The 27596-nt window shown below is 40.1% G+C and overlaps 1 protein-coding gene across 2 annotated transcripts; it reads right to left on the bottom strand.

Moving 5' to 3' along the window:
- On the bottom strand, nt 1-27596 carry LOC127625105 (endophilin-A1-like). 2 transcript variants are annotated; one of them, XM_052100185.1, is made up of 9 exons: nt 27450-27596; nt 8684-8752; nt 8344-8416; nt 7773-7931; nt 7554-7687; nt 4811-4969; nt 4612-4715; nt 4383-4507; nt 1-3975 (listed from the first exon to the last, which is right to left on the bottom strand). In XM_052100185.1, exons 1-9 carry the CDS (start codon nt 27492-27494, stop codon nt 3779-3781), a joined length of 1065 nt encoding a protein of 354 aa, XP_051956145.1. In that variant the 5' UTR covers nt 27495-27596; the 3' UTR covers nt 1-3778. The 2 variants fall into 2 exon arrangements, with proteins under 2 accessions (XP_051956145.1, XP_051956146.1); XM_052100186.1 differs by having other exon boundaries at nt 7788-7931.

Raw genomic sequence — 27596 nt, 5'->3', positions numbered from 1 at the left:
AGTGACATTGTGTTTATTTTCATTATGTTCTCACATCAAGCAATACAAGTTTGTAGACTAGCACAGGAACCAAAATATCAAATAACGGAATGGTAAACATACACAATATAAACGTTTCATAAAGGTGAATCTCTGTAGTGTGAATCATATCAACAATACTTCCATGCAAAACATCTCACAAACACATTTACTCTTAAATACACACTTTCACTCGGTTTATCACACACAGATCAGCACATCACATGATGGGTCATGCAACAGTGTGTGTTAATGAAAGATGTGTTTTCATACTGCCAATGACGGTACATTCAAACACACACACATATATATCTATTATATCTATTGTTAATAAAGGTCTCACAGCCACCTGATTGAGTGTTATGGTACAGTTATTGCCTTATATTAGAAAACTGACTAGATTAAATCTGAAATTTGTTTGATAAATGAATAGTAACACTGCAAACTTCTAATTTAATAATTAGAACATTAGAAAAGTAAAGATTTATTTAAAGGAAAATTCCGGGTTCAATATGAGTTAAACTCAATCGACAGCATTTGTGGCATAATATCGATGACCGCAAAAATGTATTTCGACTTGTTCCTCCTTTTCTTTAAATGTGTGTTCCAGTGAGACACATCCAATGCAAGTCAGTGGGGTTTAATCTGTACACATTAAAATAATCTTTCACAAGACATAAACAATATGTGTGTGAACATGATTTTACTGTCATTAAATCACTTGTTTAAATAATATAATATTACAAATTTGTTGCCGAGATAATAAAGTAAACTAGATAAACGCGACAATACCGGTAAATCCTTAATGGCCCCGTTGACTTCCATTGTAACTGCAGTTTGTGCTTTTTTTTAATAAACGAGGGACGAGTCAATATGATCGAAGGGAACATTCCTTTAAGATTGTAGGTTCAGTACGTTACCTTGTCCTAACCAGGCGCGTCGCGACAAGTTTGTAGCAAAAACTCTCATAACAACAAACCAAACCGACATGACAAAAATAGAAATCAAGTGAACGATAAAATGTTGTGTGGCGGCAAGTTCCCAGGAGAATTGTTTTTGTTTCTTTAAGTGAAAATACTGTGCCAAACAATCACAGACAATCACAACATTGTTGAGCTCATTAAGCTACTTGGGGTCAAATTTTGGTCCAATTAGATTTCATTGTGGGCGGGGCTACACAGCACAACACAATGTTAACCGAAACCCAACTAGTGACAATTTGTTTGCGGCTTTTGCCGTGACAGCCAAGGACAATAAGTTGAATTCAATATAGAGGAGATAACGTTAATAATTTGCCGCTTTGTTATGTGGCGTCTGGTTAGGACCGGGCATAAGATCAGAGGGCAGATGGCACAGAACATTTACTCAGTGAAATGCGTGAATCATATCTCTGTTATCCTCTAGTGAAGATGCATTTACGCATCTGCAGCCCTGAACAAAATGACCAGAAGTTACGAAAATACGAAACTCTCAGCTACAGTTTATGCGCGTTAAATTGCGCCCCCTGTGGATAATCATGGGTGACCGTACACAAATGTCATAAAAAGTAGTCACGGCAGTGCGCAGCGTTTGACCTACGGCACAGATTTCAAACGAAGGCCGAACTGCTCAAGGCATCAAAAGAGTTAGCGATTAAAACATGGTCCATCAACCGAAACAAATGCTGCCACAGTTCTGCCTTTACACGGACAGCGTCACGCACAAGATTATTCACAATGTTTACCAGCTGCGCTTTGCTGAACAATAAAAACGATCTTGGTCATATCAATTGTGCTTACAAACATCACGGAGCTAACAACTAACATCACATTCTACTGTGGAGACAAAATAATACCACACTATATTCAGGGTGTTGTAACACTGATCGCTCGCACTCATACACACACATTTCTATATCTAGCGCACGCCATTTAACAATCTTGGCATCCGTGGGCATACCACTATAAAATATGACTTGTTATGCTGTCTCTATATGCTGCTTTAGGAAACATCTAGTATTCTTTTAAACTGAGATTAAACCTTCGTGAGATTAAACTATAAATGAATCGCCCCCTGCTGGACAGTCCAGATAAATCTAGCTTATGATGCTATTTGGTCGTAAATTGCTTCTAGAAGGTCCAAAGCTTGTGTAGGTGGTTGACGGCTGCTCAACAAGTTAGACAATCTTAGTCAAGTTGGTTGACCACTTTGGACCAGCAATAAACCAGTTCCAAACACCAACTTGAACACCTGGTAGTACCTGCACCTGAAGAACCAGCTGGTCAGGCTGAACCTAGTGGACCATCTTAGTCAAGCTGGTTAGAGCTGGTAACCCACTTTGGACCATAATTGGCCGACCACCTTGGACCAGCAACAAACCAGTTCCAAATACCAGCTTAAGATGTCATGACCTGGTTGTGCCTGGTTTTTGTTTGATGGTATCTGGTTATACAAGGTTCCTAGCTGACAAATAAATGGTCCAAGCATGTATATATATGTATAGATGGCTGATCCGCTGAAACACTATCTTAGTCAGCATGTTAGAATTGGTCGACTACTTTGGACCAGCAATAAACCAGTTCCAAACACCAACATGAACACCTGTAGTACCTGCACATGAAGAACCAGCTGGCCAATTTGAACCCGTAAAAAACTAGCTACCATGTTCTCCAAACCAGCTTGACCACCTTAAGCTGTCATGACCTTGTTGAACCTGGTTGTCGTTGGCTTGTAGCTGGTCATTAGCTGGTACAAGCTAGTCTGGATGGTTGATCAGCTAAACTACTAGCTGTTCAGGCCGAGATCAACCTAGTGGACCATCTTAGTCAAGCTGGTTAGAGCTGGTAACCCACTTTGGACCATAATTGGTCGACCACCTTGGACCAGCAACAAACCAGTTCCAAACACCAACTTAAGATGTCATGACCTGGGCTGCATTTCCCAAAAGCATTGAAGCTTAAGTTGATCGCAGAGACCATTGGTGCTAATGGTTTCTATGACCTACTCAGGCTTCCGATGCTTTTGAGAAACAGAGCCCTGGTTGTCGTTTGCTGGTAGCTGGTTATAAATGGTTTCTAGCTGGTCCAAGCTAGTCTAGATGGTTGATTAGCCGAAATACTCTGTTCAGACCAGATATTGTTATTGCATTTTCTTATTTGTCTTAAAACAATAAACAACAAGCACTTAAAACAAGCAAAATAGAAAGTTTTGGTAAAGACTTTCTATTCGAGTTCAAGCAAGAATACGGCTAATAAAACTGGACCCACCACTCTAAAATTCTCATCGGGTAATGGATGCCCAAGTTAGAGTGTTTTTGCAGCTAAATTGACATTTCCGCAACTTTTGATTGCAGCGATGAAGCATCACTTTCGCAAATCATCACAATATTGCAACGCACCATCCTCATTGGATTCGCAGAGTTTACGCAGAGTCTAGACACCCTAAAAATGAACAAAGATGTTTGTAATGTTGAAAGGCTAAATTTAAGGAGTCTCGAGAATCGGGCAGGACGTTTTGTCTGTGCATGAGAAGGAATTCAGAGCCAGCAACAAATGAAATAAATAAAACAATACAAAATAGACTGTGAAACCAAGAGTCAAGGAGCACACAAGTACACTCACACACACACTCGACTGCTTCTCCATGTGACTCTGTAATGTCTATAATCATCATCATTATCCTCTGAGTCACTTATCGAAAGGAACTGGGAGTGAAGCTGTAGCACAGATGCACAATAAAGGTGGCGGTTGGGTTGCTAGGCAACCGTGGGGGTGGGCGGAGCTTAGTGAGGCAGAGGCACCAGGATGTCCACGTAGTTGACGGGGAAGAATCCCGATTGGCCGTGGATCATGCCTTCGTACCAGTTGTCATCGATCTTATTGGTCAGAGTTATGATGTCACCCTCCTTGAAGCCGAGCTCGCCCTCGTTCTCCGGATCGAAGTCATACAGCGCACGACAGCACGGCTGATCTAACGGAGCTGAGAGAGAGACACGGTTATTATCGTTAACAAAAACAATCACGAAAACACAATATATTCACGTGAGTTTGAATTCAGGGTGTGCTGAGTGACTCCAGTCAGGTCTCCTTAGCAACCATATTGGCCGGTTGCTAGGGAGGGTAGAGTCACATGGGGTAACCTCCTCGTGGTGGTGATTAGTGGTTATCTCAATGGGGCGTGTGGTGAGTTGTGTGTGGATCGTGGAGAGTAGTGGAGTTTATATCAGCACACGAGTCTTAAGTTCTGCTTTTTATATAATGTTTGTGAGGTAATCAGTTGTTTTTCTCAAGATCTGTGTTAAATATGTAAAGCTGTTTTTAATATAACTCCATTTTTAATATAAAAGTCTGTGTCCTCATTTCCACAGGTCCATAAATGTGAGTTACCTGGGGAGCGTTCAGGTGTTTTTGCAGAGTTTATTCCTCCGTTGTGATTCTCACTGGGCAGCTGAAGCTCCATTCGGGGTTTAGGTACATACTCGTTCCGCGGTTTATTCGACGCCTCCTTTATCCTGGAGCACACAGACATATTAGAAATGAATTATTCAGCAATAAACCTTTTTAAAGATTTAGTATCTTATGTTTATTGTATAATGTAGTTTGAGGGTCAGCTGACCTTTCCTCGATCTTGCTGGAGAGCTGCTGAAGAATCTCTGCGGCCTGTTGATGATACTCCAGCTGAGCCTGAACCAGAGCGGACACCTGACTCACCTGCTCAATCTACACACACACACACACACAGTTTTAAATGACACACACACCATCAGAACGGTTGAGGGATACAGTATTCTGCAGAAAGACAGTAGCAGTCATACGTCGTTCTCCAGCAGGTTGAACATGCTCTGCTCTGCGATCTCTTTGGACTCGTCAAATTTCTCCAGCGCTTGTTTAATTTCATCGTCCATCACTTTCCCCTGACGCTTCTTCTTATAGTCGAAATCCAGACGACGTCCCTCCATCTTCTTCAGGTGATGCTACAGGACAACACACACACACACACACACACATATATATTACAGTGCATAACGTGGGACTTTAACAATAAACAAGCCAAAAACACAGCAGGGACTCTTATTTTGAAATGTTGGAGATTTGGCTCTATTTGGAAGTTTTTAAGAATTGAAGTACATATTCAAACCCCATTTCCAGAAAAGTTGGGACATTTTGTAAAATGCAATAAAAAATAAGAATCTGTGATTTGTTCTTTCTCTTAAACCTTCATTTAACTGACAAAAGTACAAAGATTTCCACTTAATTATATATATATATATATTCCTCCTCTTTTCTCCCCATTTCCCAAAGCGCTCCAACTCCTCGTGGTGGCGTTGTGACTCAATCCGGGTGGCGGAGGACGAATCTCAGTTGGTTCTGAGACCTTCAATCTGCGCATCTCATCACGCGACTCGTTGAGCGTGTTACCGTGGAGACGTAGCACGTGTGGAGGCTTCATGCTATTCTCCGCGGCATCCGCGCACAACTCACCACACGCCCCACCGAGAGCGAGAACCACATTATAGCAACCACGAGGAGGTTACCCCATGTGACTCTACCCTCCCTTGCAACCGGGACAATTTGGTTGCTAAGGAGACCTGGCTGGAGTCACTCAGCACAGTATGATATTTTGAGCACAAAAAAATGGTCTGTGCACCAAGATGATATTTTGAACGCACTTGAACTCAACATTGTTATATAAAGCAAAGGATCTTCTTGAGTTGCTGATCCACGGTAGACTTTAATCTGGTCACATTTATTTTAATAATCTGATCTCTCAGAATATCCTGTGGGATAGACAGTATCTGACAAGAGCCCTTAAAGGGACAGTACACCCCAAAACGACAATTCTCTCATCATTTACCTCGTGCCATCCCTTTCTTCTGCAGAACACAAATGAAGATATTCAGAAGAATATTTCAGCTCTGTAGTTCCATACAATGCAAGTGAATGGTGACCAGAACTTTGAAGCTCAAAAAAGCACATAAAGGCAGCATAAAATAGATCTTATCAGTGTGGGTGAGAAACAGATCAATATTTAAATCCTTTTTTTTACTAATAAATCTCCACTTTTACATTCTTCTTCTCGTGTTTTTGTGATTCAATTCTTTGAGCATATCGCCACCTACTGGGCAGGGAGGAAAATTAATAGTAGACTATTTTTATAAAGTTATAGATATTGATCTGTTTCTCACCCACACCTATCAAATTATTTCTGAAAACCACTGGAGTCTTATGGATTACTTTTATGCTGCCTCTATGTGCTTTTTGGAGCTTCAAAGTTCTGGTCACCATTCACTTGCATTGTATGGACCTACAGAGCTGAAATATCCTTATGGGATGACATGAGGGTGAATAAATGATGAGAGAATTTTCATTTTTGGTCATATGGGTTTAGAACAACATGGTGGTGAATGATGACAATTTCCATTATTAAAAATAATATTCACAATAGCATAATTATTATTTTCAATAAAAATAATAATTCTGTAATGCATGATAAATGTGTATCATGTACTGGAATATAGAAGCGCAAACATCCATTACGATATATGTGAAAGTAACTAGTTACTCACTACTTGAGTATTTTTTGATTGGATACTTTCTTACTCTTACTCGAGTAATTTTTAGCATCATTACTTATATTTGTACTTGAGTATTTGTTTTAAATGTAATTGTACTTTTACTTGAGTAAAGTTTTTGGCTACTCTGCACTTGCTCTTTTTTAAGAACATTTGATTAGAAGTGAATTATTAAAGATTTTAACCAAGCCGCTTTAACTGTAAAGAAATATAAATCTAATAAAAACCCATCGACAACTACCGGCATAGACTTTAGCTGATAACTGAATAGTTTCAAAAAGCAACTATCGGCAACCACTCATAACATATTGTCCCCTTAAAAAGCTTTAACGTATAAAAAAATGTCATTACTATACAGAAGTATAAATCTACCACTACTCCTCTCACACCAGGTGTTCCACAGGGTTCAGTCCTAGGACCATTCCTGTTTATTACCGATATACTCCCAATTGGTCACATCATCCGTAAACATGGCCTAAACTTTCACCGCTACGCTGATGACATTCAAATGTACCTCACCGCCAGCTCTCACTCACCTTCTCCTCCCGCTTCAATCATGACATGTATTAGCGACATTAAACAATGGATGCTCCTCAAACTAAATACAAATAAAACTGCGCAATCAACAATGAAAACGAAACCCCCGCTCAAAAACTTTGGCCATCAAAATGAAACGAATTTTGGCAGGATTAATTTGAGGAAGCAATATCACAAATGGAGACATTACTGATTCAATGTGACAAGATCGTCACTCGCAAATGAATCTTGCGTTTCCATTTGAATTGTGTCAGACAACGTGCGTTCACGAATCGCAATTGCATTGGAATGACTGTACGCGACCACGTATGAGTCCGCAAATGGAAAACTCAATGTTTGTGCATGACTAGAGGACAATACTATTCTCATTTACGTCTCAACTTCAGGAGAATCAATATACACATAAATGGTAATTGTTAACAAACACATAGAGTGAAGAACTTGATACCTGGATCTCTTTGAGATCTTTGTCGTGCAGGTTTTGTAGCGGATCGATGAAGTTCTGTTTGACGTTTATATCTAAAGCATCTTTCACCTCACCGAGCTCACGCATCGATTCTCCAGCGTCTAACAGAGCCAAACCTGAGACGCACAGAAACGGGGAATTCACGTATATTCTTTGAGACATCAATAAACTTCTTTAATAAGTGTGTGTTTATGAACATACTGAATATACAGTTACCGAAGCTGGACTCTTCTCCGAGCTCGCGGCCGAACTTCAGCATGGCTTCGGCCAGCACAGTCTCAGCCTGCTGGTAACCCGGACCCTTGTCCTGACCTCTGATCTTTGACATGGTGTTGATCATGCTCAAGCGCGCTCTGGATGCTGAAACACACACACACACACACACACACACACACACACACACACACACACACACACACACACGTACAGTATAAATTTTCTATTCAGTGTTCTTGTGATCTGTGTGTCTCATTGTATCATTCATTACACAGTTGCTTTTGGTTTAGGACACTGCCAGTGTAGGCAGTTGGGGAGAGTGGGGTAAGATGAGCCATTAAACTTCAAATGTAAGTCATTCTTTGGCCAGCAAAATCACTTTATCTGTGTAAAAACTTCTTCACAGAGAGATATAATTGATGGAGACTTCCTGCTAACAAGGTCACATGACAAAAACATGTACAGTCGCCTAGATACAGGGGGTGGATCAACTTACCCCACTCTCCCCTACATATCGCGGCAGCTCAAGACAGGGTTTAAAACGAGTCACACTTACCGGGGTTTGGCTGCAGGTATTCTGTGGTTTTGGTCATGATGTCGAGCACCGCTCTACTCGTGGCGTCCACTTTCTGCACAAACGTGCACACAGACGTTTACGCACAAAGCAACATTTGTGTTGGTCTATATTAATTAGCCTAATTAAGAACAGTGAAGCCTTTCACAGACTGTGATGATGCATTTCCACCTTTAACAGCGTAAATCTAGTGTAAATGTATAGCATTATACTTTGTATTTACTGTATATTACACTGGAATCCATTACAAAAATTTCAAATCCAGCTGCTGAGGGAGAGACAGTAAATTTGGCATGTACAAGGTTTGTCTGTGTTAATGTACCTTTTCCATTTCTTTGAAGTCATCGTCTAGTTTGGTGCCTTCGGCCCCTCCGACCTTCTCACTGACTTTCTGCAGGACAGAAAACACACACACACACACACACACATTATTCATAACACAATCAGACAGAGAACAGTACAGTATTGTGTGTTGTGAAGATGGACAGACACACTTTTATCCACATCAGCTTACAAATGAGGCATTGTAGAGTGGAGGAGGGCTGGGCTGGAAGGACACACGCCCGGTACCCAATCAGCCTGATGGGACGCACGAGGGATAAAGGCGGCCAGTGACGACAGTTCGAGAGAGAGAGTGTTACAGGCAGCTGCCCTGTATGTGTTTATGTTTGTGTGTTTTTGTTTAAGTTTATCTTTAAGTTTAACGGCCGCTGTCCGTGCGGCAAGTGGGGACTGGACTCCTCGACTGCCTGGCGTGATGGAGCCGCTGTCAGGGGTGGAGGAGTGCCCTGCCGTCCCCCAGAAATGTGGAGGGGTCGAGAGAAGACCGCCGTCCACGAGGGGAGAAGGGAAGCGACTCCCCGACTGCCTGGAGCGGTAGAGCCGCTGCCAGGGGCGGAAGAGTGTCCCCACAGGTCGCCGGAAATGTGGAGGGGCATTCTGTCCATTGGGGGTCGGAGGTCTGACTCCGGTCCGCCTGAGAGGGTGGAGGAGTGATCGAGGACCACACGACGGCGCATCAGAGAACCGGTGAGTGAGTTTTCTTTCTTTCTCTCTCTCGCTCTGTGTTCGCCTTTCCCTCAACCATTTTGTTTTTTTGTTAGACAGGGCGCAAGGCTCGCCCCACCACCCGGAGAGGAGGGGGGGGGGGGTTGTACGTCATGCCAGGGGCTCCCCGGCCTGAGGCAATGCCAGGAGGAGTGTAGAGTGGAGGAGGGCAGGGCCGGTCTGGAACGACACACGCCTGGTCCCCAATCAGCCTGATGGGACGCGCGAGGGATAAAGGCGGCCGTTGACGACAGTTCGAGAGAGTGTTACAGGCAGCTGGCCTGTATGTGTTTATGTTTGTTTTTGTTAGGCCTGGGCGAAAAATCGATTCAATGAATTAATTCGAATTTTTTGTTGCGGGCGATTTAAAAAATAAGTAAATCGAGTTTTTGTGTAATGGCGCATTTTTGGCTCCCCGGAGCATCCGTAGCGTTAGTTTCACATAGCAGTATGGCAAGCGACAACAACAACATCATAGCACACACGAAACGGCAACAGCATACAGCAAGCGACAACATGGCTACCGGTGAGAGTGGGAAGTTTGTTCCCAAGAAAGGAATAAAATCATCTGTTGTTTGGAACTGGTATGGGTTTGCTGCGACAGACGTAAAGCAAGAGACCCCACGCTGCAACATTTGCCTAAAGCCCATCGCAGTCAAAGGCAGCAGCACCACAAACCTATTCCAACACCTGAAACAGAGACATCCAGCCGAATATGAAACATACCAGTCTCTCCGAGACGAACAAAACCGCAGTGACCATCAAACCTTAGCTAAAAAACAGCTAACTGTAGCCGAATCCTTTGCACAAGGCACGGGAAAATCGGGAAAAAATCGTAAATCGAATTAAAAAAAATAAAATCGGAGATTTTATTTTTAGGCCATATCGCCCAGCCCTAGTTTTTGTTTAAGTTTATCATTAAACTTTAAATTGTCAAGCCGGTTCTCGCCGCCTCCTTGCCCATCTAAACCCCTTTACAGGCATATACAACATAAACACTGCTGCAAATACAAGTTGGCCAATGTAGATATGACCAAGAAACTACTTGGATTTATTTGAACCCTCCTGTACTGTTCGGTCATTTTTCAGATGTAATTTAAATGGTTTGGTTTATTTGAGCAATACAAGACTTATTGACTTTTCCTCCACTAGCCATCTGAAAACACAAATAAATTGGACTTGATTTGACAAGTTGAAGTAGCCATAAAAAAGTGCCTCCTTGAACTGACTGAGCATTGGAAATAAATGGGAAAGACTAAAAACACTAGGGATGCAAATGGCACTTTCGGTTTTCGGCCGAAAGAGAAAAAAGGCCGAAAATATATATACCTCCTCGCCCCGCCCCTCAGTGCTCAGATTTCACTCTGGATCGATCTAGCCCTTATCACAGCGCTACCAAACAAAGGCCGATCATGTCAGCGGTGTGGAAATTCTTCAAAGTTTCTGATAAGGACATCACATTTGCGATCTGCAGTGTTTATTCAGCAGAACTTTCAAGATATATATATACAGAGTACAGCAAGAGATTCTACAGGAAAATGCCACAACTAGCGCAGCTACACCACAACTTGAGATGTATCGAGCTGAACTACCCATTGCCAGAAGGGACAATCCCCTTGACTACGGGCGCATAAACAAAGACCGCTTTCCTTTGCTTGCGCGGATTGCGCACAGGTATTTATCTGCCCAAGCACCAGCACAGAGAGTGAGAGACTGTTCAGTGCAGCATCTCATGTTCTTGATGAGCTTTCAGACAGGAGAGACTGTCAGAACGTTTAGCAACTTTTGTTCTTGAAGAGAAACCTGTCACTTGTGCTTAAATAGAAAGCGGTCCAATATGATGTGTATAGCAATTACATTACACTTGTTCTTCACATGAGGATACATCTGTCGTTTACAGTTGAGGTTGTTTTGCACAATAATGTTCACTTAAAGTGTGCATACGTTTACATAAACAGAATAGAGCACTGATCTATATATATATATATATATATATATATATATATATATATATATATATATATATATATATATATATATTATAGTTATAGTTATAGATCAGTGGAATAGAGGCCCTCTGCCATTCTGTGTTCTGCCTGTTGTTTTAATTAAAATTACTGTTGCATATTTAAACTTTTTGAAAGATGCTAGTTAAGGTCATTACTTGACTGTTGTTGTGCATATAATAGTTTTCTAAAACTTTACATTATTTGGATAATTGTTAATAAAATCTGTAAAATTTGATTTTTACAGAACTGAAAGATTAATATTTAATATAGTTTTAATATATTTTTTGTCCAATTTTGGTGTTACTTTCAATAAAAGTGTGATTTATTTTATTGGTTTGTAGTTTTTCAATTCAGATTAATTAATTTTTATTGATTAATTTTTTTTTTTTAAATAGGTAAAAATTTCGGTTTCGGTTTTCGGCCAAGTGCATCCTGGATTTTCGGTTTCGGCCCAGAATTTTCATTTCGGTGCATCCCTAAAAAACACAGAGCAAATATTTTTTTGTAAAATACAATATATGCAGAAAAACACACACAGAAATGAAGGGGCGATACTTTACATCATGCAGAGTGCATTGTTATTAAATTACCGTGAGCAATACAATATTAATGTTTGAAATAAATTATTGGTAACAAAATGATTAGCATGAAAAACAAAACTGTAAATTAAACACAGCAACCCTCGACGGACATGCTGGAGAAAGAATCTCCATAGTACAACTGAAAACCAAAAAAAAGATATTAAGAAAACAGAGAAGAGGGCATCATATATATATATATATAAATTATACATATACATTATATATATATAGTTGAAGTCAGAATTTTACATACACCTATAATACATTTAAACTTTTCACAATTCCTGATATTTAATGGCAGAAAACATTCCCTGTGTGTGGTCAGTTCGGATCACGACTTTATTTTAATAATGTGAAATGTCAGAATAATAGTCGAGAGAATGATTTATTTCAGCTTTTTTTCACATTCTCAGTGGGTCAGAAGTTTACACACACTGTCAGTATTTGGTGGCGTTGCCTTTAAATTGTTTAACTTGGGTCAAATGTTTTGGGGATCCTTCCACAAGCTTCTCACAATAAGTTGCTGGAATTGTGTCCCATTCCTCCAGAGAGAACTGGAGTAACTGAGTCAGGATTGTAGACCTCAGAATGAGATCAGGACTTTGTGATGCCACTCCAATATCATGACCTTTGTTGTCCTTAAGCCATTTTGCCACAACTCTGGAGGTGTGCTTGGGGTCATTGTCCATTTGGAAGACCCATTTGTGACCAAGCTTTAACTTCCTGTCTGATGTCTTGAGATGTTGCTTCAATATATCCACATACTGTTCCTTCCTCATGATGTCATCATCTATTTAGTGAAGTGCACCCGTCCCTCCTGCAGCACCCCCACAACATGATGCTGCACCCCCATGCTTCACGGTTGGGATGCTGTTCTTCAGCCTTTTATCTCCAAACATAACGATGGTCATTATGGCCAAACAGTTCCATGTTGTTTCATCAGACCAGAGGACATTTCTCCAGAAGTCAGATCTTTGTTCCCATGTGCACTTGCAAACTGTAGTCTGGCTTGTTTATGGTGGTTTTGGAGCAGCGGCTTCTTCCTTGCTGAGCAGACTTTCAGGTGATGTCCATATAGGACTGGTTTTGCTGTGGATCTAGATACTCGTCCACCTGTTTCCTCCAGCATCTTCACAAGGTCCTTTGCTGCTGTTCTGGGATTGATTTGCACTTTTCACACAAACTACGTTCATCTCTAGGAGACAGAATGCGTCTCCTTCCTGAGCGGTGTGATGACTGTGTGGTCACATGGTGTTTATACTTGTGTACTATTGTTTGTACAGATGAACGTGGCGCCTTCAGGGGTTTGGAAATTGCTCCCAAGGATGAACCAGACTTGTGGAGGTCCACAATAGTTTTCTGAGGTCTTGACTGATTTCTTTTGATTTTCCCATGATGTCAAACAAAGAGACACTGAGTTTGAAGGCCTTAAAATACTCGTCATGCACAAAGTAGATTTCCTAAATGACTCGCCAAAACTATAGTTCGCTCATATGAAATCTGTGGAGTGGTTGAAATATACTGAAGGGTAAGGTAATATTTCACTTTTATCCTTTTAATCACATTCTAGCTTGTATACAAATTTCACATTTTCTCAATTTATATGATGTCATGAAACTGCATTTTTAATAATGACACAAGCGGTTGTCATGGTTCGAAATTTCATAAATGTTTTGTAACCTAATGAAAATAGAATGAATAATTATATTATAAAAATAATCATTTACGTGCTACTATATCAAAACTACTATCCGAAAAATAAATAAATACATTTTTACCAAATCTTTGCATAGATGCAACACAAGCCTATTTGTTAAATTCTTTAATATTAACAGTGTTTTCTGATGTTAAAATATTTCACATTGTGTGATTGTGCCACTTAAATATAGATGTATTTACATATTTATTGGAGATGGTGCGATCATGACAGATTCGGACCCATTGCAGCCAAATAAGTAAAAATTCCTTCAGCGCACTCCCGAGACAAACTGTAAAAGACGAGACTGATTCCAGCTTCCAAATCGAGGAAGTGACTGAATTACAATTCAAAGAAATTCAACACAGTCGCAATCCTCAACGAGTTTTGCAACAGAACTAAAATAATTGCATTAATTTTGAACTAATTATGACGATTTATTCCCTGAGATGTAGTAGTTCATTTCTATGAATTACTAGTTAATTTAACAAATTGTACAAGTTTGCAAGCACAAATCATATTCAGGAATTAAAATGAAATTTAAATGCTGTTCCGTTCAATTCTGAATGGCACATAACTGTTGAACGCACATTATTTTCCTTTACATGTTCCATGATGGAGGTAACTGTTAGGATTGTGAGAGAGATGCTATCTCTCTCTGTGTGTGTTACTTTACTGTGCAAGAGAGAGGCGGTTTCCATAGCAACAGCCATTAGATAGAAAATAGAGATGTACCACCCCCATCACTCTCTCTCTCTCCCTGGTTGATTCAATAATATACTGTTACATCATCTCAAAGTCAAATCTCACTCAATATGCATGTTTGTGTTTTAAGCTGTAAAGTACTGTGGTATGATGCCATAACACCAGCCTGTGGGATGTGAGTCACGTTTCAGACTCCCTTGAAAAACATCACGTGCCTTCACACACACACGCACACACACACACATGCACACACACAGGATCAGTGGACAAACATGATGGACAGTGTGAGGAGAGTCCTTATAATCAAACACACTGGCCCAGTCCCATACCGCCCATCGCAGTTTTGGTCTTGCCTACTTACCCACTTGTCTTACGTATTTCCGGTGTTTGGCCACTAGTGTGCAAGTAGATGTGAAGACTGCGAGTGTGTATGACTTTTGATTGCACTTTGGGACACTCTTAGACTTAATGATGTTGGTGATGGTTGCGACAGCTAATTTTCTTTTAGCACTAAGCTGAAGATTGTTTTTGGTAGCAGCGGCTGTTATAGCCTACTTAAAATAATTAATAACTGAATTTTACCCAACTAAAAACTTTATTCTATAAATAAATAGATGACTTCTCTGTTTGCTCATGTCTTATCTTGTGTAGGTTGTCTTGTATCTTGAGTGTGTTGCTGCTGGCAGGCTGTTGGGCTCATTCATCACATTGTCTGCTTTCACTCGAACTGATTAGCTTAATCAAACGTGGACTGTGAATGCTAGCTGATGGGATTGATGTTTCTGAGTTAGTTCCGCCTACTGCCGAAACAACAAGCTGGGTCTTAGGCAATCGGCTGCACTTTTCTCTCTTGCACTACAATAAAGCCAAATAAACATATTGAAATTGAATTATTATGGTGGGGGGGGGTGTCTAGTTATTAAGTCCATGGACATGTCCCCCTCAGTTATAATGGTTCCTACTCCCTGCAAGAGATCTCTCTCAATAAAACAGCAGCTTGAATGGAGTTATTCATGCTCAATCAATCAATCAACCAACCATCAACCAGCCAATCAACCATCAACCAGCCAATCAACCATCAACCAACAACCAACCAACCAATCATTCTGCTGTTGCACTGGCCGAGACTGTCATTATAATATAGTTAAGATAAGCAGAAATATGCAAGTATTGACAATCAAATTCGCTCTGTACTGTTGTGATTCATGCAGTTCATTTTTCATAGTTCAACCCTAAATAGAATAACATTAGGATGACCAATAATGGACAGCTTGACACTAATTTATTGATCAAATCTGAACTGTTGAAATTATTACTCTCGAATGTATGAACCATCTACCATGGTAGCCATAGTTTTTGCTAAAATATCATAGTTACTGCAATTATTGTTTCTAAGCCTACTGTAAAACCTGAAATTCACATGGGAAAACCTATGGATGCACCGTTGTGATACCTGGATCAGTATAGGCTCCGATACTGATGTTTTTACCTGGATCGGCTATCGGTACGATGAGCCGGATCCAAATCAGTTACCCCATGGTACTTATAATTGTTACAGTCAAGTTCAAAGAATGACATAAAAGAACCTTTAAAGCACATTACAGTAGTCCATATAACTCTTTGTTCAAAGACTCTTGAAGACATACAATAGCTTTCTGAATCACAAAAGACTGTTTAATAAATGAATATACAGTCTGCATTTGCAGCGCACTTCCCTGAACGAGGAACAATAACAACATTGGTGCCTGATCGGGATCGGTATCGGCCAATATTGACAGTTCAGGTATCGGAGTAGGTAAAAGAAAAGAAAACATTATCAGTGCATCCCTAGTATCACCCGTGTTAAAAGCTTAAATCTTTCTATATTTTCCAGAATAATAAGTAGCCAGTAGTTTATATATATATATATATATATATATATATATATATATATATATATATATATACACACACACACACAACAGTTAGTTCCGGTCCTCAAATCTGATTGGACGAGAGACGTTTGTGCTGTTCTAAACTACAGTGTAAGAGCAGTGCAGATGTGTTAAGAGCTATCTGTCTCTTTACATTTAATATTGTGACATTACATATGTTAGCCAGCAGGTGGAGGCAAAAGCGTTTTTGTGTGTAATATGAGCCAGTTCAGGTGACATGAATGAGTCAGCGTCAGTAAGTGTTTTCATTCATCAGCACTATGTGATTGCTCGGATTACTACTGCACTACTAAAGCTGGGAAATATCTATAAACAAACAACTTCAGCATTAAGACTCATCACAGCTGAGAGACACAACAGACTGATTAATTACACAAACTCAAGGTGCTTACCTCTTACCAGACTTTCCACATTGGAGAGGAAGTGCTGTTTAAATGGCGGAGGAGATTGCGGTTTCTATAGTGAATGACTGTGAAATAGGGAGAAATACCCCAGATTGAACGGCTATTTTTCCACTGAGAAAATAGAATGTATTTCTCCAAAATGACATTATCTTCAGAAAGCTGACTAACAGAATACAGCATCTCTGCTTGGCAGTGGCACCAGGTGATGACACGCTCATCTCTCTCTTTCTCTCTCACACACCCTCACCCTCTCTCTCTCTCTGTCTCTCTCTTTCTCTCTCACACCCTCTCTCTCTCTCTGTCTCTCTCTTTCTCTCTCACACCCTCTCTCTCTCACCCTCTCTCTCTCTCTTTCTCTCTCACACACCCTCACCCTCTCTCTCTCTCTGTCTCTCTCTTTCTCTCTCACACCCTCTCTCTCTCTCTGTCTCTCTCTTTCTCTCTCACACCCTCTCTCTCTCACCTCTCTCTCTCTCTTTCTCTCTCACACCCTCTCTCTCTCTCTCTCTCTCTCTCTCACTCTCTCTCTCTCTCTGTCTCTCTCTTTCTCTCTCACACCCTCTCTCTCTCTCTGTCTCACACACCCTCACCCTCTCTCTCTCTCTCTCTCTCTCTCTCTCTCTCACACCCTCTCTCTCTCTCTGTCTCTCTCTTTCTCTCTCTCACCCTCTCTCTCTCTCTTTCTCTCTCACACCCTCTCTCTCGCTCTCTCTCTCTCTCTCACCCTCTCCCTCTCTCTCTCTCTCCGTCTCTCTCTTTCTCTATCACACCCTCTCTCTCTCACCCTCTCTCTCGCTCTCTCTCACACCCTCTCTCTCGCTCTCAATTCAATTCAATTCAAACGAGCTTTATTGGCATGAATTGTACAGTATTGCCAAAGCATTGGCCATTACATCAGGCCATCACCCTCTCTCTCTCTCTCTCTCACACCCTCTCTCTCACACCCTCTCTCTCTCATCCTCTCATCCTCTGTCTCTCTCTCTCTCAAATTCAAATTCAAATTCAAATGAGCTTTATTGGCATGACTGTATACAGTGTACAATGTTGCCAAAGCAATAATAAACACATTACAAACATAAAAACAACAACATGTATATACAATAAATGAATAATAATGATAATAATAAACAAATAAAAATAAATACAAACGAAAAGGAAAAAACAGAGCGCAATGAGGAAGGGAGGAGAAAAAAAAAAGAAAAAAAAGAAGTCAATTAAAATATGAGTTTGGATAGAGCTGTAATATGATGAGGGGTCAGTCTCTCGCCCTCATGTGATGACAGGACGACACATACTGCGCTGCAGCTGAACACACTCGACTTTCTCTCCCATTAGATACGAGAGTTTGTCTAAGTTATTTATGTCCTGGAATTCAGGTAGAATATGAGCTATTTTTGTAAAGTGAGTGCTTCTAATGGTCTCATATTTACTGCAGTGAGTGAGGAAGTGAAGTTCATCCTCTCTCTCTCTCTCTCTCTCTCTCTCTCTCTCTCTCTCTCTCTCTCTTGGGAGTGTTTGGGTGCGTGTGAGAGTGCTCACAAGCTTTTTTTCTACTGTTACTCTTTTTTCTCTCTTCTAACTTAGGGGGATTATTTAAAAGTGAGAACATACGAAGTAAAGTGTTTTAAATATTATTTGGCGCGTCGCCACCGGGAGGATTGTTTGACGGAGTTGGGATGGCATCTCGGCCTGAGGGCGGAGAAGTGCCAGCGCCACCATCACTCCGTCATGGCGTCAGGTGTGAGGTTGAATCGAGTGTGGCGGTGGAGGAAGTTTTAGTGTCAATTGGAGAACAAGTTGGATATGAGAATATCTCTTCGGCGTCAAGAATGAATAAAGCTGTGGTGGTTTTCTTAAAGGAAGAGAATTTGGTTAACCGTCTAGTATGCAGCGGGATTTCGGTAAGTGGACTCTTTGTTGCTATTTCTCCGCTGGTTAACCCGACCCGAAAAGTAATAATTTCAAACGTGCCTCCGTTCATCCCTGATGACGAAATTGAGCGTGCACTTTTATGGTATGGAAAGTTTGCTAGTATGCTAAAAACGATTCCACTCGGATGCAAAAATACGGCTCTAAAACATGTTATGTCGTTTAGGAGACAGGTGGCAATGTTTCTGAAACAACCTGAATTGGATGTGTCATTTAGAGTTTCACATGAAGGGAAAACATACATGGTATATGCTAGCACAGGTAGTTTAAAGTGCTTTGAATGTGGAGATGTGGGGCATAAAAGGTCTAAGTGTCCAAATAAGGCGGGTAGTAGTAGCGTTAATAATGCCACACCGAATCCTGCTGCTGATTCAGAGGCTAATGAATCTAATCGAGAGCAAACGATTCCCAATGTAATCCCTGTTGTGATTCCTACTGTTGATTCAGAGGCAAGAAACGAATCCAATGGAGAGCAAACGATTCAAAATGAAATAAAAGAAAGTGATGGAAGTGTTGTTGTTGCATCATGTAGTAGTGTAGAACATGGAAAAAGGACTTTTGACAAGACTGTAGAACTTAAGGAAAGTCTTGGATCAGAATGTAAGGAAAGTGAGGATGTTCAGATGAAAAAAGTGGTTAATATGGAGGTGAACGAGATGTTGAGTTGTCCCGAGATGGCTAGAGAGGAAGAACTAAGGGATGAGGATACCCTTTCGGATATTTCTGAGATTGGGTCTCAAAATATGGAAGAGATGTACTCTTTGGATGAGATCAATGATTTTTTTGGACACAACATTTGGTAAAACAGTAGAGGTGAAAGATTTTTTCCCAGATGTGGAAAAATTTGTTTTTTCAGTGAAAGTACTGCAGCGTACAGTAAGTTATGATGCACTGAGCAAACAAAAGAGGTTTAGATTAAAGAAACTGTTTTAAGAAATTGAGGAAAAATAAAGGGCCGTCTCCTTTTAAAAAGTAATAGCTAAAATGCACTGGGTGATTCTTATGATGTGTTATCTTTCTCTCTGTCTGTCTCTGTCCATTTTATATTCTAACCTTTTTATGGAGAACTTAAGAGTGGGATCTTTAAATATAAATGGAGGAAGAGATGGGGATAAATTAGTAGTGATATCTGAGTTCTTAAATATAAATAAAGTTAATATTATGTTTTTGCAAGAGACTCACAGCAATGATGTGAATGAAATTGAGTGGAATAGATGGTGGAAAGGGAATTTGGTATTAAGTCATGGGACAAACAATAGTGCGGGAGTAGCTATTTTATTTAAAAAAGGGTTGACTGTCAATATTTTATTTACTGAAGAAATTGAAAAAGGGAGGGTATTATTACTAAAAATACAGTATGGGGAACATGTTTTTGTTCTAGTGAATGTGTATGCTCCAAATAATTGGATGGAAAGAGTAAGAGTATTTGACAAATTAGATAAAGCACTTCAAAAATTTGATGATGACACTTGGTTAGTGTTAGGAGGGGACTGGAACTGTACCATTAACTTTTTAATTGATAGGAATGGTGAAGAGCCACATAGTCACTCTAGTAAATTATTGTCTAATATAATGGGAAAATATGATTTAATAGATGTGTGGAGAAGAAGGAATATTGGAGTGAGACGGTATACATGGATTAAAGTTATAGAAAATATGGTTAGGGGGGCTAGACTGGACAGGTTTTATTTAAGTAAGATGGTGGAAAATGGGGTAATGAGTGCATCAATATTGCTGAATGGTTTTTCCGATCATCATTTAATAATGTTTGACTTCAATATAAAGCAAACTTCAAGACCTAGGTATTATTGGCATTTTAATGAAAAAAATCCTTAAAGACACATCCTTTTGTGATAGTTTTAAGCTGTTTTGGGAGAAATGGAAAGAAAGAAAAAGTGGTTTTGAAAACCTTAGTCAATGGTGGGATGTAGGTAAGGTGCAAATTAAAGAGTTTTGTCAAAATGTTTCCACTTGTATGTTTTTGAATGTGAAAAAAACTATACAAAGCTTGCAAAAGGAAATTGAGTGTTTGGAAGAGGACTTGACAAAAAATGGAAGAGCACAGGACAATGGTACGCTTTTAAGCAAGAAAAAGAGAGAACTTGGAACTTTGTTACAAGAACAAGTGAAAGGGGCACTTGTAAGATCAAGGATTTGTTCCATCAAAGACATGGATGACCCAACTTCATATTTCTTTAATTTGGAAAAAAAGACAGATGCATTATCTTTGTTGCCAAAATGGAAATATAACAACATATCCAGCTGAAATGAGGAAGTTGGCGATGGACTTTTATTCTGTGTTGTATAGTTCTGAGGAATGTGATCCTGATAGTGCAAAAGACTTACTAAAATATTTACCACAGTTGGAGCAAGGAAAAAGTCAAGCTTTGGATAATATCATTACATATGGAGAGTTAACAGAAGCAGTGCAGCAGTTGTCTAGGGGGCGTTCTCCAGGAATTGATGGATTAACAGCTGAGTTTTATAAACATTTCTGGGGAATAATAGGGGAGGATTTCTATGAAGTTGTACTAGAATGTTTTAAAAATAAAGTGCTTCCTGTTAGTTGTAGGAGGGCTGTAATTTCGCTGTTGCCATAAAAAGGAGATCTAGGATTTTTAAAGAATTGGAGGCCGGTATCCTTATTATGTTTAGATTATAAAATATTTTCAAAATCTATTGCAAACAGGCTTAAAAATGTTTTAAACTTGTTGATTCATAAAGATCAAACATATTGTGTACCAAACCGATCAATAATGGACTATTTTTTTTTTTTGAGAGATGTGATTGATTGTGGTTGTATAAATGATTCTAATTTGGGTGTCCTGTCAATAGACCAAGGAAAAGCATTTGATAGGGTGGACCATGACTATCTTTTTAAAGTGTTAAAGAGTTTTGGGATCGGTGATCAATTCTTTTCTTATGTTAAATTGTTATACTCTGATGTATCAGTTTTAATCACGGTTGGTGGAGGAATAAGTGCCCCAGTAGCAGTCACTAGAGGTATTAGGCAGGGTTGTCCTCTTTCTGGGCAATTATATAGTCTTGTAATTGAACCTCTGCTGTGTAAATTAAGGAGAGATTTGGGTGGTTTTTCAATTAAACTTCCAGGAGGACTGATCTGGGGGAGGGAGGGTATAAAAGTGTTAGGTGTTTTTTTAGGGAAGCAAAGTTTTAAAATTAAGAATTGGGAGGGAGTGCTGGAGAAGGTAGTAGCTCGATTGTCTATATGGAAATGGCTATTACCACAATTATCCTACAGAGGACGAGTTCTGGTGGCAAACAATCTGGCAGCTTCCACGCTCTGGCACAAAGTCAATGTTCTGGAACCACCAAGCGAAATGATTTGTAACATACAGAGGAAAATTGTTGATTTTTTCTGGAGTGGCGAACACTGGACTCGGGCTGCAGTGCTTTACTTACCGCTACATGGAGGTCAAGGTCTGGTGGATGTAAAGAGTCGAATTGTCACTTTCAGTCTGCAAGCAGTGCAGAAACTTCTCTATCAAGAGGATTTAGCGTAGACACCGACGGCATGTGCATTCCTGCAGACGGTTGAAAGTTTTGGGCTAGACAAACACCTGTTTTTATTGAAAATGGACAGGTTGAGACTGGACAATCTCTCTTGTTTTTACAAATCAATGTTGCAAGCTTGGAATAAGGTTTTGAAAGTGGAGAGAAACTTGAATGAGCTTGGAGACTGGATTAAAGAGGAACCACTGTTTCATAATCCGTTGATTCAGACTCGATTTTTATCATCAGTCAGCATTCGGAGAACTCTCGTAAAGAACGGAGTCACTAAACTGGGACATTTACTGGATAATGGCAGATGGAGTTCAGTGGACATTTTTAAAGAACGATAAGAATTGCTTCAAAATTGAGAGATGAACTTTTTGCTGCTTTGCCGAGCAGTTACAGAAACCTTGTTGCTGGTGGAAATGTACAACAGCGGAAAGGAGGTTTTCCAAAGTTGAAAATTATTCCTGCTGTCAGTGAAGAACAAGGAGAGCTTGAAGGATCTATACTGACTTTTAAAACTCCACAGCTAGAAGAGCTTGACGTTGCATCAAAAAAAGCATTGCTGTATGTTACAGTGAAAGTTATTCACATGGACTCACTCAGGCGGCAGAGTTTTTCAAAGTGGACAGAGACAATGGAGCCAGACTTCCTAGTGAGGGATAGGTGGAGAGTCCTGTATAAGCCTCCCATCGAGAAGCGGACAGCTGATCTGCAGTGGAGGCTTATCCACAGGGCGATAGCTACAAACAGACACGTAGCACACCTGAATCCAGCAGTGGTGGGGATTGCAGTTTTTGTAGTGTTGAAGAAAGCATAGAACATTTGTTCTTAAGATGTTTGAGGCTTGGAGGTCTTTTTAATTTGCTTGATGCTTGGTTTAAGTGTTTTGGTGAGGAGTTCTCCCATAAAGTTTTTATCGGGGGACTTAAATACAAAGTGTTCGATAGAAGAAAATTGTGTTTGTTAAATTATTTAATTGGTACAGCAAAGCTTGCAATGTGGAAAACAAGGAAAAACAAAGATTTGGAAATTGGCTCAACAGATGTAGAAATGATGTTGAAGCGTATGGTAAAAGGAAGGATCAAAATTGAATTTTCATATTATAAGTTGATCAATAATGTTGAAAGTTTTTTAAGAATTTGGGGTATAAATGAGGTTTTATGTGTTATTGATGATGCAGATTTATTTTTTACTTTTTAATTTTAATTTTAAATGAATTGTTGCTGAGGTAAAATGATACAGGCAACAATAGTGTTGTAAATCCTGGATATAATGGAACAATAAAGATCGTTTCAACCTCTCTCTCTCTCTCTCATCCTCTGTCTCACTTTCTCTCTCTCTCTCTCCCTCTCCCAGCACAAGCTGTGATACTAGTTCCAAAGAGATGTTTTTTAATTACTAATGGGGACTTAGACGCATCTGTTGGTTTGAACCAGCAATTGGAGATTCTGATCTGTCGCTTGAAGGGTTAGTTCACCCAAAAATGAAAAGTATCAAAAATGAACCAGCGCTTACACTACGCATATGTCATACACCGGAATTCGGCTCTCTCTGAACGTGCGGGCAGCCGTTACCGGAAGCCAGTGATTATAGTTTATAAAGTTATAAATATGGATATTTTTCTTACAAAATCACATCGCTTCACTTCAGAAGGCCTTTATTAACCCCCTGGGGCCGTATGGATTACTTTTTTGATGGATGGATTACTTTTTTGGGCTTCAAAATCTAAGGTACCATTCACTCCATTATAAAGCTTGGAAGAGCAGGATATTTTTTAATAGAACTCAGATTGTGTTTGGCTGCAAGAAGAAAGTCATATACACCTAGGATGGATTGAGGGTGAGTCAATTATGGGATCATTTTCATTTTTGGGTGAACAAACCCTTTAAGAAAGTAGTTCTGTTTTTATGACAATTTGTTTTAAATGTACTTGTTCATTGAACTGTTGTATATAAGCAATATCACACTCACAATTGTTCTACATGGCCCTAAATCAGCACTGCTGTGATAACCTACAACACTCGAATCACAGGAGTGCTGATGTAGGGCCATATCGCACTCTTACTCATGTGATATTGCTTAAAGAATTATAATAAAATAATGTATATATATATATATATATATGTGTGGTAAATTAGGCAGATCTATGGTTGCAATAGTACATTTTTGTAGGGGTTAAAATATATCCTAAAATAATCCTTTAAGTTCAAACTGGATGCAATTGATTTTATCATTTTCAACAGATTTTTTTGTTCTTTATTTCTACATTTTGAGAGTGTGCATGTTAAAAAAAAATAATAATTCAAATTCCCACTACTTAGTAGGTCCTCGTGGTGGAGCGGTTACTCGCCTCCGCTTCTGAGACCGTCAATCTGCGCATCTGATCACGTGACTCGTGCATGACACCGTGGAGACTCACAGCATGTGGAGACTCATGCTACTCTCCACGATCCACACACAACTCACCACACGCCCCATTGAGAGAACCACTAATCACCACCACGAGGAGGTTACCCCATGTGACTCTACCCTCCCTAGCAACCGGGACAATTTGGTTACCCCATGTGACTCTACCCTCCCTAGCAACCGGCCCAATTTGGTTACCCCATGTGACTCTACCCTCCCTAGCAACCAGCCCAATTTGGTTACCCCATGTGACTCTACCCTCCCTAGCAACCGGCCCAATTTGGTTACCCCATGTGACTCTACCCTCCCTAGCAACCGGACCAATTTGTTTACCCCATGTGACTCTACTCTCCCTACCAACCAGACCAATTTGGTTACCCCATTTGACTCTACCCTCCCTAGCAACCGGACCAATTTGGTTACCCCATGTGACTCTACCCTCCCTAGCAACCGGCCCAATTTGGTTACCCCATGTGACTCTACCCTCCCTAGCAACCGGCCCAATTTGGTTACCCCATGTGACTATACCCTCCCTAGCAACCGGCCCAATTTGTTTACCCCATGTGACTCTACTCTCCCTAGCAACCGGCCCAATTTGGTTACCCCTTGTGACTCTACCCTCCTTAGCAACCGGGATAATTTGGTTACCCCATGTACCTCTACCCTCCCTAGCAACCGGGCAATTTGGTTACCCCATGTGACTCTACCCTCCCTAGCAACCGGGCCAATTTGGTTACCCCATGTGACTCTACTCTCCCTAGCAACCGGCCCAATTTGGTTACCCCTTGTGACTCTACTCTCCCTAGCAACCGGCCAATTTGGTTGCTTAGGAGACCTTGTTCGATATATTGTTCAATCCCTAAACAACATAAACGTAGAACCTACAAGATCACATATCCACACATTCGAGTTCATCCTGAAAATGTCAGATTTGAGAGAATGTGAAGTAACATTAGTCAGTTCTGATCAAGTGTTGGACAGACGCTGAAGTTCTCTGTGATTGTAACTGATCTCATTAAGACAAACACGTGTATGATCAGCACCACGGACAGCGTCCTGTTTCACACAGATCACATGACAGATAAAACGCCGTCAATTCTACAGGCCACATGAAACTTGCTATTAAACATCACTGACAGTCTGATCCTCAAAACTAGCAGGAGCTCTGATCTGATTGGCTGCTGTATGTCATGTCCAGGAATCAGTGGTCAGAGATAGGATTTGACAAACGTTTGGGATCACATCATAAGAGTTTTGATTGAGACGCTTAGTAGAAAGTGAACTAGATATCCACCCACAGAACAACTGTAGATTACAGGGTTAGCGTGACGGATTTCATGTAAAAACAGCCTGTGGTTGGTTTGATTGCCTCTTCCGGTCTAATTGATTGCTTGTTAGTCGAAGGTCATGCTACACCAGACCACTGTACAACTGATGTGTTCATCTCTCTGATACGCCTGTTATATAACTGCACCGTCTACAGTCCATCCAAACAGACAGACAGAAACAAACACTGTCTGTCTATTCTCAACTCTATGTTCTTCTATCACTTCAATATAGTATTTCTGTACACTTAATCAGCGTATGTGAACGTGTAGGTTTGTGTGCTTGATCATGTGAGTGTGTGTGTTTAAAACAGTATAAATTAAAGATATGTGGTGCAATGCAGAAGGTTTAGACTGAGTATGAATTATTAATCTGTCTCTCTCTTATCTCGTATACAGTCGGTCACATATCAACACTGTTCAGTCTCACATTCTTCCTCTTTAGTTTGTTTTGGACTTTTACTATTCGATTAATATGAAACTGGCCCTTCCTAAACTTCCATTTGGAACTCCTTTTTTGAACATGTTTCATATATATATATATATATATAAAACATAGACAATGACACATTGTAACTTACAGCAGAATATCCTGATTCAAATGAGCCCAAACACAACATGATACGATGAGAAGATCTGGAAATATTCCTCAGAGTGAACATGGAGAGAAGAAGCACAACACTCATCCTCATGTGTTCATCTAAAGGATTGAGATGCTCAGGAACACTTCATATTTCTGTATTTTATAGTCTGATCCATTTATTTCAAATGGCTGGTCATTTTTGACCGGAAACACCACAAGTGTGTGTGTGTGAGAGTGAGAGAGAGTGTGTGTGCACGTATGTGTGTGAGTGAAAGTACAGAATTGATGCACACTGTTTTGTCAGGAGGCGTTCAGTAGGTTGGTGTCCCACGAGAGGAGCTATTTTAACTGAGCCCTGATTATTGAAATCTAATATATATATATATATATATATATATATATATAGTATATATATAAAGCATACATTAAGGCAAGAGTGACAGTAACTATATAATGAAGACAGACTTTAATCAAAAGGCTGAACAGTGTTCTCAGATACCAGGAAAAGAGTTTTTCATTAAATGGTTAGTGAAGATTGCACATGTTTTATGTTAGAAATTAGAATATCAGTTTGCTTTAATATGGTTTTCTCTTTCCCTAACCGTTTTACATTTTTCTCAAAATACATTAAATAGCAAATAATGCATAATAAGTTACTCTTAAATCAGTGTCTTTCCCCATATAGTGTCATCTTTATCCTGGTCCATAATGCTGCAAATGTGCAAGAGCGTTTTGTAGACAAGACTATGTTCTTCCACAAACATTGTGACAACTAGCCCCGGTTCCCCCTCAGAACATCAGTCTCTCTCTCTCAAACCTTCATTAATGAGTTTGACTTCGAATTCTGGAATAAACTCGGTTTGGCATTGGAATATTGCTGTGTGGTAGATGTGGATCAAACGCATCGTGTACTCGTCATCACCGTGTATTAAAGATGATTCGGATCTTACCTGCGTCGCTTTATGAAACTGCTTTTTAAACCCCGCCACAGACATTTCCCTTCTTTATTTCCGTGCTTCCTTTATTCCTCTTTAATCGGTGGCTCTATGTGGAATCTGGGGTAAATATTATCCGTTCAGCGTCTGTTCGCGTGAACG

Source organism: Xyrauchen texanus, chromosome 31 (assembly GCF_025860055.1).
Source record: "Xyrauchen texanus isolate HMW12.3.18 chromosome 31, RBS_HiC_50CHRs, whole genome shotgun sequence".
NCBI classification, from domain to species: domain Eukaryota; kingdom Metazoa; phylum Chordata; class Actinopteri; order Cypriniformes; family Catostomidae; genus Xyrauchen; species Xyrauchen texanus.
The sequence above is the reverse complement of the archived record's forward strand: the minus strand, read 5'-3'. Positions and strand labels throughout refer to the sequence as shown.

Coding starts and splice junctions, on each gene's coding strand:
- LOC127625105 (XM_052100185.1), bottom strand. CDS start 27,494: ATGTCTGTGGCGGGGTTTAAAAAGCAGTTTCATAAAGCGACGCAG. Junction 8,753..27,449: donor AGTTTCATAAAGCGACGCAG/GTAAGATCCGAA, acceptor TCTGTCCTGCAG/AAAGTCAGTGAGAAGGTCGG. Junction 3,976..4,382: donor AACACCTGAACGCTCCCCAG/GTAACTCACATT, acceptor TCTCTCTCTCAG/CTCCGTTAGATCAGCCGTGC.